Source organism: Hyperolius riggenbachi, chromosome 10, assembly GCF_040937935.1.
Source record: "Hyperolius riggenbachi isolate aHypRig1 chromosome 10, aHypRig1.pri, whole genome shotgun sequence".
Taxonomy (NCBI): Eukaryota; Metazoa; Chordata; class Amphibia; order Anura; family Hyperoliidae; genus Hyperolius; species Hyperolius riggenbachi.
The window spans coordinates 113,187,359-113,201,618 of record NC_090655.1 but is presented as its reverse complement, the minus strand read 5'-3'; the positions used below and the strand labels follow the sequence as shown (position 1 = coordinate 113,201,618).

Here is a 14,260-nt window from a genome sequence, read left to right as displayed (position 1 = left end):
GCTCTGCCCGCAGCCCGACACCCCAACCTCCCCCCCATCTAATGCTCCCAACCGTCACACTCACCATTCTCTCCGCGACACTCCAGGTTACTAGGGGCAACTACGTCACACAAGCCGCTGCTAACGTGTGACGTCGAAAGGGCGTGTCTATCTGCGTGCGCGAGAAGACCCGTCCTCTGCGCGGTGAGCCGCAAAGATTGCGCGTGCGCCTCATGGTTGATCCTAAGTTTTGACTGCGCATGCTGCTTAGTTATATTGCTCTGCTTTTCATTCTGTCAATGTGGGCAGAACCTCGATCCCACACGTCATTGGCTAGGCTTGCAAATGCAAAGTTCTGATTGGATAGGAAGAGAGTAGTCGCTGGCGTGGACGGAAGAAGCGAGTGAATGAGTTAGTGCATGTTGGTGTAGTGCAGGAGGTGGCTGTGCTGCTGCAGGTATGGTATATACTATATAATTCTATGTGATATATAGCATACTGTAATATGCTCTTTGGCACACAGCTCACCAGACTGTGTATTCTGTATTGAATTATTCAGCAAATTGTAGTAGCAATAAAAAGCCATGTGAGGTGACGCGAGGGAGGGGGAATTGCTGGTTTTTGGAGCTGTTGCTACTGTTTATGTTTTTTAATTTAAAGTGAGACCACACTTTTACTCTTGAAAGATGCTGTGAACATATGTTGGTACTGTGTTGGACAAAAAAAAAGTATGTCATTTGCAGCCTGATATTAATTTTTAAAACAGAAGCTGAAATTGCACCTCTTAGCAGGACTGGCACCTGTACTCTCATTGTTACAGACCCCCCCTCCCCCCCCCCCCCCCCAGGGGGAAAAAAAAATCGAGCAGCAGTTTCCCCACAAAATGCAATCAGATTGGAAGCATATTTCCCCACAAAATGCAATCAGATTGGGAGCAGATTTCACCACAAAATGCAATCAGATTGGGAGCAGATTTCCCCACAGAATGCATTCAGATTGGCTGCAGATACACCCACAAAATGCATTCAGATTGGCTGCAGATTCACCCACAAAACGCATTCAGATTGGCTGCAGATTCACCCACAAAACGCATTCAGATTGGCTGCAGATTCACCCACAAAACGCATTCAGATTGGCTGCAGATTCACCCACAAAACGCATTCAGATTAGCTGCAGATTCACCCACAAAACGCATTCAGATTAGCTGCAGATTTACCCACAAAACACATTCAGATTGGCTGCAGATTTACCCACAAAACGCATTCAGATTGGCTGAAGATTTACCCACAAAACGCCGTCAGATTGGCTGCAGATTTACCCACAAAATGCATTCAGATTGGCTGCAGATTTACCCACAGAATGCATTCAGGATTGGCTGCAGATTTACCCACAGAATGCAATCAGGATTGGCTGCAAAGTTACCCACAGAATGCAATCAGGATTGGCTGCAGATTTACCCACAAAATGCATTCAGGATTGGCTGCAGATTTACCCACAAAATGCATTCAGGATTGGCTGCAGATTTACCCACAAAATGCATTCAGGATTGGCTGCAGATTTACCCACAGAATGCAATCAGGATTGGCTGCAGATTTACCCAAAAATGCATTCAGGATTGGCTGCAGATTTACCCACAAAATGCAATCAGGATTGCCTGCAGATTTACCCACAAAGGGCTCTATTCATAAAAAATTTGTAGCGAAAAAACTCCTGGAGGGAAAATACCGCAGCGGTATTTTAGACTTCAGGGTGGTCATTCATAAAAATGTTGGCAGTTGCGATGCAAGTGCGGAGATCTCCCGCTGAAGGCTGGCGGTAAGCTGTCGGAAGGCATGCGGAAACACTTACGCCGGCAGATTCCCTCAGTGCACTGCTCTCTCTGGGAGGTCTGTCCCATTCACTTGTATGTAATCCGCAGGCTTCTCGCTAAATCAGAGGAAGCGGTATTTCCCGTCCACACACCGCTTCCTCTAATCTTTATGAATGGCCATTTTGTTACTTTTTTCTAGATAAATCTAGAAAAACACTGCAGAAGGCGGAAATTTCTCGCTCTGCTGTGGAATTGTAGATTTTCATGCGGGAACAGCTTTTATGAATGCCTACTTTGCTAAATGGTCGGGAAAGTCCGCTGTTTTGAGTGGAAAACTTGTGGTAACGGTTTATGAATAGAGCCCAAAATGCACTCAGGATTGGCTGCAGATTTACCCACAAAATGCCGTCAGATCGGCTGCTATAATGTCAATTTACAGCCCCCGTGCTGCCGTCGCCTCACCTCAAATCGGCTGCTATAATGTAATATTTACAGCCCCCCTTGACTCCACTGGGTTCGAACATGATGGACTTCATGATTAAATGGTGCCCTACGCAAGATAGCAGCTTTTGCCTCCCCCTGATGGTCACCTGGCTTTTTTTTTTTTTTTTAGTAAGATGGGGTGGCGGCTTGCACCCATCAGGCCCCTAGACTCCCTCTTGGCCCTAGGCAACTGCCTAGAATTGCCTTGTAAATTATTATTGTAGATTATTCGGCTCTGCTCAAAACACTCAGAACTATTAAGATTTGGAAGGGTAATGATTGAGGTCCCATTTACTCTGCATCTATTTTTGCATGATGTAAATCAGTGGGTTTCTTCACAACGCATATAAAATAGAGAAACCTCTCATAATGCTGGAAAGGCAAAGCTGTTAAGGTCTCTGGAGAACAGGGATCTGTTTTGGATGTGATTTTAGAATGCTTGGTATACAGTTTGGGTCATATTGAGTAAGGACCTGCAATATGAACATCATAGTTTCCTTGTCCCTATAAAGTGTTTTTGCGTTTACTGGGAATACTGAGGTGAGACCATTACCTTCTTTTCTCCACTTGTGTAGGAGACTGGTACCAAGGTGACCATCATGAACAGAGAGCGTGAAAGATCGCTTCTATAGGTGCCCAATAACGGTACAATGTTCAAATGCGATCCAATGCTTGAAATATAGCGATCGGACTGGTTTAAATATAAAGGGCTTGATGCTGCTGATCAACAACAAATGATCATAATATGCATAACTTTACTTGCCACTAGTTGTTCGGTCCATTGCATTGATTTAATTTAAAATGATCGGATCAGTTATTATTTTTCATCCCGTTTAAGATCACTTGTGATGGTTTCCGACCTTAACCCGCTGATTGCTATAATTGGATTGGACTGTCCAAAATTGTACTTTTAATGCCCACCTTAAGGAAGATTTGTACAGGCAAGGGAACTTTCTGCTGCTGGTGGCCATACATCTATCGATTTGGCGGCCAATAGACCATCCGATTTGATAATTATCGCATTGGATGGCAATCGGTGCCACAACAAGCATGCCCAATCGACTATTTGACTTTGGGCTGATATTGGTCAAATTTATCGATTAGACATGCTGGGAAATAGCAGGCTGTCGTGGTCGATTGGGTGCGCATCGGCAATGGCATGCAATATTGCGAACGCGATAGAACTTCCACGGTATATGTTGGTGCTTTATAAATGTTTGTCTGCTGTCCCTCTCCAATGTTATATGCGCCCCCGTGTCCCCATGCATTAAAATACTTTACCTGTTTGCTGTCCACCGAGTGTCCACTGTACTTTCGCATTGGTGTCTGTCCCACGTGACTACCAGCACATAGCATGTGGGGCGCATGTGTGGCGTCACACACGGGCCACACGTGCTGTAATGCTGGCAGCCATGCGGGGCGCCAATGTAGAATAACAGCGGACACTTGACGGACAGCGGACAGGTAAAGTATTTTAATGCACGGGCACAGGGGGGCGCTTATAACATTTGGGTGGATGCAGCATCACATTGCTGATTCTTCTCTTGTGCTTGGTGAGGTCAATTCTCTAAAGATTTAATGTTGAAATCAATCGGGAGTCACCTGCAGTGTACAGGCTGCCAAGAGATCTTTCTCTGATCAGATTCGATCACAGAGAGATCTGTCTCTTGGTCGATTTGTATGGGCAACTGAACCTGGTCCTTTAAAGGAAGCATCAGCTAAAATAAGCTTCCCCCCGATCTACTTACCTGGGCTTCCTCCAGCCCCTTGCCGCCGATACGTCCAGCACCCCAGCTCCGCTCCCAACCGCCGGCCCAGGATCCCCGGTGGTGCAGAGGCTGACCTTGAGGTCGTCCTCTTCTGCTCCTTTGCCAGCAACTCTGTCAATCAAGTCCACGTTGTCCAGAGTGTAATGCGCAGATGCAGTAGCTCTGTGCCTGCAGTAGTTCTGCGACTGTGCAGTACACTCCGGACAACATGGGCTTGATTGACAGCGGTGCTTGCGCAGGCGCAGCAGAGGACGACCTTGAGGTCGGACTCTGCCCCAGGAGGGACCTCGGGCCGGCGGCTGAGAGCGGAGCTGCGGTGCTGGATATATTGGCGGCAAAGGGCTGGAGGAAGCCCTGGGTAAGTAGATCGGGGGTAGGCTTATTTTGGCTGATGCTTCATTTAAATACCATACAGTGTTGAAGGTTTTGGTCGCATTTGTTCACGCCTATTTTTTTTTCCCTCACCTGCAGAAAAAAAGAGCTTTTCACTTCTTTCCTATCTGTTTTCTCCTTGTTTTTGTATTAAAATATATTTACTGGCCACAAATGTGCATGGTATGAATAGTAAAACGATTTGATATTTGTCAGCTTGATGGATCAGCTGATTGATGTTTTACTCTGATTAGCCTTGTGCATAGATCTGGTTGTACCCACTGTAGTTATTCTTCCGGTGTACCAGAAACTGTATTTTCAGCTTATACCACACATTTTAATCAGCCCATTAAAGTGTCTGAGCTTTGACCCCTATTTCCTATAAACCATTTGGGTTTCCAGAACCTTTCCAATATCTGAAGATTTGTCCCTAGACTAGACAAAAAAAAAAGCTTTGGAAGAAAAGTAAATCTGTTCATACAGCAGATGCACTTTTTTTCTGCAGTGCTTTACAGCAGGCATAGAACAGTTCACATCACCAGTACATGGATGGATTTTTACTGTCTGAAACAGTTGTTCAGTCAGATGGAAGGCTGGACTGCATACTTGATGGATAGTTCAGCCTGACGGCCCCCAGCGCCTTTTGGCTGCAATTTTAATGCAGCCAAATGGCAGCATTTGTAGCCCTCTGCATGCCAGTGGGGAAAAAAGTGACATGTTGTGTCTAAATGCAGCTGTAGTCAGGTGTGACGTAATGGTGGGCTGCCTCTCCACTGCCCATGCCGAGCGCTAGCAATTGCCTGGCTGGTGCACAATAGCAGTGAATTCACCTCCTTCAGCCTCCTATGTGATAGAGGCCTAACAATTATTATTTTAGGGTTCTCCAATTTGGGAATTTGATTGCATTGTGTTGGATTGCAATGAATTATAAAAGGGGTTCAGTGTAGGGATCAAAAGCACCTAAACGAGAAGTAGAGAAAGACCAGGAGCCCAGTGGTGCAGTACCGTTAGGTATAGGGGGACGAAAGTATATATGATTATATACTCACAAAGGTGGTATAAGCCTGTAAGGGAATTCACCGTCCCTGCTCGGTGCTTCAGGTCCTGCTGGATACTGAACGGTCACGTTTCTGTAGTTCAATAAACTTTCCAGAACACTGTAAAGCTATTACCTTCAAAGGAGGTCTGACTGATAGAAGAGTGGGGTGGAAGCACCCAAAATATATGGGTGTTAAAACTTTAAACCATAATGTGTAAACAAGAGGTTATCGATTAACTCTTCAGAATTTACAGATACCAGTTCAACTGGAAAAGGATTTATTCAAAAAAATAACGCATTTCGCGGGTCATATTTCGCTTCCTCAGCTCAATACAAAAAGGCTTTAGCAGCATAAGGAGTAGGGTGAGGCGCCTACACTCTACTCCTTATGCTGCTAAGGCATTTTTTTTATTGACCTGAGGAATCGGGATATGACCCGCAAAACGCGTTGACAATCTTTTGAATAAATATTTTTCCAGTTGAACTGCTGTCTGTATCTTTTGGAAAGGTAAGCAATTACCTCCCATTTGCATGTTTTAAAGTTTTTTAACACCCATATATTTTGGGCGCCTCCACCCCAACCTTCTATCTGCAATGAATGATGATAGGTAAGTTTTTTTTTTTTTTTTTTTTTTTTTCTGGCCATCATTTCATTGACGCAATCACATATTAATGTATGTGACATCATAATTTTTCTTTCTTACTAAACCGTACTTTGATCTTTATTAAGACTTATTCGAGATGATTCATGTTGCTGATAGTCATTCACTCAGCAGATCCTATCCTATCGTGTAACAGAGGTTACACCAGGTTCCAGTGTCTGCTACAGCATACACGGATTGGGCTCTGTATACAGTATAAAGGGGGGGAAAGTATAAAAATTCTGTTTCACACATAGGGCTTGATTCACAAAAGAGTGCTAACTGTTAGCACGGCCGTTTTCGCATTGCGCTTGATCGCGAATTTTCGCGCAAAGCGATAACGGTTTTGCGCGCAAACGCAAATTTTCCCGCGAAATCAATGCCGTTTTCGCGCGAAAATTCGTGATAGCGCGCAATGCGAAAATTGGCGCTAAAACGGCCGTGCTAACAGTTAGCACTCTTTTGTGAATCAAGCCCATACATTCACACATTAGACTCTGGAGGCAAAAAGAAAAATCAACTTAATAGCTCGCCTTCTTAATATAACTTTTTGTATTTTTGTTTTGTTTCCTTTATCGTAAATACCTTTTTGTTTTGATGTAAATGCTGCAAAGACTTCTGTGCATGTGATAGGCAAGCGCTCTTTGACACACTCCTGAGGGCAATGGCATTCAAACCCGCACTTCTGCTGGCTGCTCCACTTCATAGATAACAGATATAGGTTTGTGTTGATTGGTTGTTTGATGATTTTGTTGATTGATGGGGAAGAAGACGAGCTGTAAGACGCAATCCATTCCACAGCTATAGTTGGCTTGGCAAATATTTTCTGTTCTTTACCCTATAACAGCTCATATCGTAAGGGCCTATTCAAATGACTGATGCCAGCACCTCCTACTGTGTTCTGTGGCCGAAACGTGAAGCAAAGCACTCATGCGGAACGTGAGAAAAATGAGTCCACAGCGGGGGATAAGAGACGCCCAGGAATGATAAACCAATTTAAAACTTGAAAATCAAGGGGAATTAGAGGTGGATTACCTCAATGATAACACAATACTGGAAACAATAAGAAATGTATTTGCACTAGGTAACGCGTTTTGTGAGTTCATATGTCTCACTTCATCAGGCCAAGTCTTAGTACCCACAAATCAATTTAGAGGATACTCCCTACTAGACTCTTGAATAAATGCTAAAAAATATAAATATACAAGAAAACACTATAAAAGCTATATGACAAATATGTCAGATGCACATACAGTCAGGTGCATAAATATTGGGACATTGACATAATTCTAACATTTTTGGCTTTATACACAACCACAATGGATTTGAAATGAAGTGAACATGATGTGCTTTAAAGAGACTCTGAAGCGAGTCTAAATTCTCTTTTTTAACCTGTATTCATGTTAAGCCCCATAAGCCCAGCTAAACTGCCACTATCCCGCGGCAAAACGAGGGGTTAATACCTCCCAAATCCCCTCCATGGTGCCCGGGGAGTGCTTCCTGATTGAGGCAGAGCTACAGCCATAAGCTCTGCCTCAAGCGCGTCAGTGCCCATTGATCGCCGCTTCTCCCCCTCCCCTCTCAATCTGCCTTCACAGAGAGGGGCGGGGAGAGGCGGAGATCTGTGTGGAGATTGACGCGCATGGAGGCAGAGCTGCAGCTCATAGCTCTGCCTCCATGAGCAGCAAAATCCACGACCAAGAAAGGCGTGGATTTTGCAATGCCGATTTTGCGGGTATGAACCCCTCGTTTTGCTGCGGGACAGCGGAGGTTTAGCTGGGCTTATGGGGCTTAACATGAATACAGGTTAAAAAAGAGAATTTAGACTCGATTCAGAGTCTCTTTAACTGCAGACTGTCGGCTTTTATTCGAGGGTATTTACATACTTATCAGGTGAACGGTGTAGGAATTACAACAGCTTGCATATGTGCCTCCCACTTGTTAATGGACCAAAAGTAATGGGACAGAATAAAAAATCATAAATAAAACTCTCACTTTTTAATACAAGTTGGAAATCCTTTGCAGTCAATTACAGCCTGAAGTCTGGAACGCATAGACTCAGCTTCCACCTTCCCAAATCCCTATTGCGTCTTCTCTTCCGTTTATATGCACTTTACCACGTGATTGAAGATTTTGTATACAAATCTCTGAACTTTTTGGAATATTAAAAGAAAAAGTATATTTTGCAAGTTTTGGTTTCCTGATTTTTTTCTGCTATATCCCTGACTATATAATAGTAATATAGCTGTATATGGAACACTTGAGAGGGGAACTGGAAATTAACTAATTCATGCCAGAGTTAAGAGGCCCATACACTTACCGATTTTCCCGCCGATATACAACACTGTGATCGAATCGGCTGTGAAATCGGCGCACAAATGCTGACCGAATGATCGATTTCCGTCCAAAATCGATAATTCCCAACGATTCCTGTCGTTCTGTCCGTGCGGAAGATTTCCCTCGATCACCGGCAGGTCGGGAGTGCGTCCATAGCGGCGTTCGAATGCTTGACGACCGACGCAATACAGCGGCAATACATTGCCTACTCCGGCCGGCGCGAGTCCCCTGGTCTCCGCTGGGTTCCGGACCGGCAGGCTTCACTTCTTCCTGTCCCGACAGGAAGTTTAAACAGTAGAGCGCCCTCTACTGTTTAAACTTCCCCGGATAGGAAGTTCAGTGAAGCTGCAGCCCTGGAGCCCAGAACGGAGAAGGGACAGCGGAGACCGGGGGACTTGCGCCGGTCGGATCAGGTAATGTATGCAAGGGGGGGGGGGGGCAGCTTCACAGATTGTGATTGGTTTCGTGCTGAAATCGATTCACAATCTGTTTGCAGTAAAGGCAGCCATACGATCCCTCTCTGGTCAGAGAGGGATCTATCTGCTGGTCGATCTGATGGCAAATCGACCAGTGTATGGCCACCATTAAATGTGCTTCTGTCACATTGAGCAGCTCTGTGAGAACTGAACAGATGCACAGAAGAATAGGCCGTTTTAGGTCATGGCTTTTTGATATGGTTCCTATCTGCTTGTGACTAATGTCTGTGGTAATCATTGCCTAACGTTCCCATTGCAGTCTGCTTACTAGTCATTGTGAAGGGAAGCTATAGTATACAGTGGTGTGATAAACTGGCTGATACCATCTCAATTACTCCTATATTTCTTTTCATATCTTTGACACTACAGTACTGTATATAGTTTGGGATGTCACAATAAAATGTATTATAAGACAAAATGATCCACAATAAACACATAGGTTTTTAAACAATTGCTTTATTTTAAAGTGTCTTTTTGATTTTATATTTAAAGAGAAATGAGAGAGGACACACGATTTTCAGCAACGAGATGGTGGATCGGAGGCCATCTAGCTTTATACCGGGCTTAGGAATATACAGAGTTGGCAGGGCAGGAGTGTTATCTGAAATCTGTTAGCGATCAAATGAGGCATTCATCAGTTTTCAATAAATTATCAATTACCTGCCCAAATGAGGCACTGTGGGCCTCATGTATGAGTACGTTTGCTTTTTTTATTGTCCATCTGAGATCCGGTTTATTGGGCTAATATCTTTGACAAGAGAAGTGAAGAGAAAAAGCTAATGGTTGAGACCACTGTATTACATGTGAAAACGTGAGAGGCCAAAGGTTTACAACACCAGATTTTCCATCCCCATCTGATGGTGCACCTGGCCAGCCCTCACTCACACAGGACACAGCTATCTGTTATATCAAAAAACAAGAAAAGAGCGAGTGCACACCAGTGCCCAATGCTTCCAGGCTACAACTTCACAGTGGTGCAACATCAGATTCATCATATACATTAATTACACAATAGGGAAAGTTTCCAGGAGCAGCACACCGTATCCTTCATACAAAAATCCACAGCTTTATTCTTCAACTTCATTAAAAACAGTGGCAGCATTGTAGGTATAAAAAACACATACTTATGGGCACATGAAGACTTTTGGAGGAAGAAGGTCGACAATCGTTTTGCCCTGTTATCTGGGCTTTATCAAGACCATTGCTGCTGCTGTTTTTAATGAAGTTGAAGAATAAAGCTGTGGATTTTTGTTTGAAGGATACAGTGTGTTGCTCCTGGAACCTTTCCCTATACTGTAACAGCTATCGTTATGTTAGTCCTCAGGCTCTGGCTGGAGAAGTCCACAGACTGGCAGTCTCGGAGTGTCATGCATGATGTCATAGCATCCTCACTGGGGGATGTGCAGGGAGTAAAGGGGCCTGAGGAGGACCCTGAATGAATTGTGTGTGAAGGGGGAGGATAGAGTAACAGGCTGTAGAAGCTCAACTTTAGGTTCCTTCAAACTGCACTTGCACTTCATATGCACTTGCATATTCATTTGTCCTATGTCTTTTCTGATACATATGAATGTCCATATGTATTTTTTTTAGCACTAATAATGCATTTTAACCAGTTCCCCTCCCACGGGATGAGTATCTACACCCATAAAAACATCACTTTAGTTCCAAAGGATTTAGATACTACTAGTCTTGTGTGTTTACTAGTAGTGCGTGCGTGCGTGCGTCTGGCTACACACAGTAGGGCACAGATTGGTGAATGGGAACATGTGTTCCCAAAGCCAATCAAAGTGAGTAGTGAATGAATACGCACTGTTGCAACCAGTAACCATGACCATTCATTCTAAACAATACAAACTGTCACTTCCTGCTAATGTAGAAGCTGTGATTCAGGGGTCTAAGTAGACAGGAGACTGTGTGGGGAAAAAATTACATTAATCAAATTTAAAAACAAATTGCCTATACAGTACATACAGAATAATATTCTAATGAACACCTTCTGCCCTCTTTCCCATCACTATATAAAACACTTAAAGACGTAAAAAGAAAAAAAAAAAAAAAAAAAAGCCAAAATGATGGAATTCTATCTTGGGGACTTGGCTTTACTTGGCTTTTTAAATATGTATGCCATGAGGCTGTATTACTGTTATTTTGCAAATAAGGGCTTGTACTTATTGGTAGAGCACAATGAGAAAACCAAAAAATTTTTTTCAACCAGCTGGGCGGTATGGACGAGCTCAGCTCGTCCAGTACCGCCGGAGCCTGCCGCTCAGGCCCTGCTGGGCCGATTTGCCCCAAATAAAGTGCAGCACACGCAGCCGGCACTTTGCCAGCCGCGTGTGCTGCCCGATCGCCGCCGCTCTGCGGCAGCAGCGAAAGAGGGTCCCCCCAGCCGCCTGAGCCCTGCGCAGCCGGAACAAAAAGTTCCGGCCAGCGCTAAGGGCTGGATCGGATGCGTCTGACGTCAGGACGTCGGCTGACGTCCATGACGTCACTCCGCTCGTCGCTATGGCGACGGTGTAAGCAAAACAAGGAAGGCCGCTCATTGCGGCCTTCCTTGTTTATTCTGGCCGCCGGAGGCGATCGGAAGAACGCCTCCGGAGCGCCATCTAGTGGGCTTTCATGCAGCCAACTTTCAGTTGGCTGCATGAAATAGTTTTTTTTTAATTTAAAAAAAACCCTCCCGCAGCCTCCCTGGCGATCTTATCAGAACGCCAGGGTGGTTAAATTCACCTTTATTTCCAAATAAAATATTGTCATCATACATTGTACTAGGGACACAATTTTAGCTTTCAGCTCAGCAGCAGTAAAGCATTTGAGCACACCAAAATCAGCCAGCCTAGCTCAACATGGTTGGCTGCAATCAAGCAAGGTTGTGTTGAAAAAATGAATTAAAAATGCACCAAATGTCACTCATTTTATGCACTACTTAGCTCATACAGATGTACGTTAAGTACTGTATATTTTAGCACTTGCAAAGTGCACTTAAAAATGTCTTCAAAAAGCACATCAATTTTTAAGGATTGTGGAGGGGTGCATTCAGTATTTAAATGGAGGATACATATTTTGACTTTACATTTTTTTCCGAAATAAACAGTAATGCGCTTTGTGTTATGAGTAAAAAGATATATGGTAGTTAAAAGGTTCCTCGCCAAACTTGGCTTGTGTAATTAATCATCTTCTAATATGGGAATGTCCTTAATGTGACTTTTCTGGTTCTTTGTCATCTGAGTCAGCAGTGGCTATTTTTTTCTCTTTACCAAATGGCAGTGCTGTAAAGGTCACAGAATATACCGGTAGTTGTAAAAACCTGTTTAACCACTTGAGGACCTAGGGCTTTCTACCCCTTAAGGACCGGCCACTTTTTTTCCATTCAGACCACTGCAGCTTTCACGGTTTATTGCTCGCTCATACAACCTACCACCTAAATGAATTTTGGCTCCTTTTCTTGTCACTAATAAAGCTTTCTTTTGGTGCTATTTGATTGCTCCTGCGATTTTTACTTTTTATTATATTCATCAAAAAAGACATGAATTTTGGCAAAAAAATGATTTTTTTAACTTTCTGTGCTGACATTTTTCAAATAAAGTAAAATTTCTGTATACATGCAGCGCGAAAAATGTGGACAAACATGTTTTTGATAAAAAAAAAAAACCCATTCAGTGTATATTTATTGGTTTGGGTAAAAGTTATAGCGTTTACAAACTATGGTGCCAAAAGTGAATTTTCCCATTTTCAAGCATCTCTGACTTTTCTGACCCCCTGTCATGTTTCATGAGGGGCTAGAATTCCAGGATAGTATAAATACCCCCCAAATGACCCCATTTTGGAAAGAAGACATCCCAAAGTATTCACTGAGAGGCATAGTGAGTTCATAGAAGATATTATTTTTTGTCACAAGTAAGCGGAAAATGACACTTTGTGAGGAAAAAAAAAAAAAAGTTTCCATTTCTTCTAACTTGCGACAAAAAAAAATGAAATCTGCCACGGACTCACCATGCCCCTCTCTGAATACCTTGAAGGGTCTACTTTCCAAAATGGGGTCATTTGTGGGGTGTGTTTACTGTCCTGACATTTTGGGGGGTGCTAAATTGTAAGCACCCCTGTAAAGCCTAAAGGTGCTCATTGGACTTTGGACCCCTTAGCGCAGTTAGGCTGCAAAAAAGTGCCACACATGTGGTATTGCCGTACTCAGGAGAAGTAGTATAATGTGTTTTGGGGTGTATTTTTACACATACCCATGCTGGGTGGGAGAAATATCTCTGTAAATGACAATTTGTTAATTTTTTTTACACACAATTGTCCATTTACAGAGATCTTTTTCCCACTCAGCATGGGTATGTGTAAAAATACACCACAAAACACATTATACTACTTCTCCTGAGTACGGCGATACCATATGTGTGGCACTTTTTTGCACCCTAACTGCGCTAAAGGGCCCAAAGTCCAATGAGTACCTTTAGGATTTCACAGTTCATTTTGAGAAATTTCGTTTCAAGACTACTCCTCACGGTTTAGGGCCCCTAAAATGCCAGGGCAGTATAGGAACGCCACAAATGACCCCATTTTAGAAAGAAGACACCCCAAGGTATTCCGTTAGGAGTATGGTGAGTTCATAGAAGATTTTATTTTTTGTCAAAAGTTAGCGGAAAATGACACTTTGTGAAAAAACACAATTAAAATCAATTTCTGCTAACTTGTGACAAAAAATAAAATCGTCTATGAACTCGCCATACTACTAACGGAATACCTTGGGGTGTCTTCTTTCTAAAATGGGGTCATTTGTGGGGTTCCTATACTGCCCTGGCATTTAAGGGGCCCTAAACCGTGAGGAGTAGTCTTGAAACGAAATTTCTCAAAATGACCTGTGAAATCCTAAAGGTACTCATTGGACTTTGGGCCCTTTAGCGCAGTTAGGGTGCAAAAAAGTGCCACACATGTGGTATCGCCGTACTCGGGAGAAGTAGTACAATGTGTTTTGGGGTGTATTTTTACACATACCCATGCTGGGTGGGAGAAATAACTCTGTAAATGGACAATTGTGTGTAAAAAAATCAAAAGATTGTCATTTACAGAGGTATTTCTCCCACCCAGCATGGGTATGTGTAAAAATACACCCCAAAACACATTATACTACTTCTCCCGAGTACGGCAATACCACATGTGTGGCACTTTTTTGCACCCTAACTGCGCTAAAGGGCCCAAAGTCCAATGAGTACCTTTAGGATTTCACAGGTCATTTTTGTTTCAAGACTACTCCTCACGGTTTAGGGCCCCTAAAATGCCAGGGCAGTATAGGAACCCCACTAATGACCCCATTTTACAAAGAAGACACCCCAAGGTATTCCGTTAGGAGT

At 43.4% G+C, this 14,260-nt stretch overlaps 2 protein-coding genes across 3 annotated transcripts in view; one reads left to right on the top strand and one right to left on the bottom strand.

Moving 5' to 3' along the window:
* The window catches only part of ARL3 (ADP ribosylation factor like GTPase 3), an 84,490-nt gene extending 84,335 nt beyond the window's left edge, over nucleotides 1-155 (bottom strand). The window contains exon 1 of the mRNA XM_068257547.1: nucleotides 65-155. Within this exon, the coding sequence (XP_068113648.1) occupies nucleotides 65-67 (3 nt within the window). The 5' untranslated portion in view covers nucleotides 68-155. The remainder of the gene's footprint in view (nucleotides 1-64) is intronic.
* Nucleotides 150-14,260, top strand: part of SFXN2 (sideroflexin 2) — a 106,177-nt gene continuing 92,066 nt past the window's right edge. Inside the window, exon 1 of one of the 2 annotated variants that reach the window (XM_068257546.1) lies at nucleotides 150-183. The gene's annotated coding sequence lies outside the window, so the exon portion shown is untranslated. Of the gene's footprint in view, nucleotides 184-276; nucleotides 437-14,260 lie in introns of those variants that run through there. The other variant, XM_068257545.1, reaches the window with a different exon arrangement.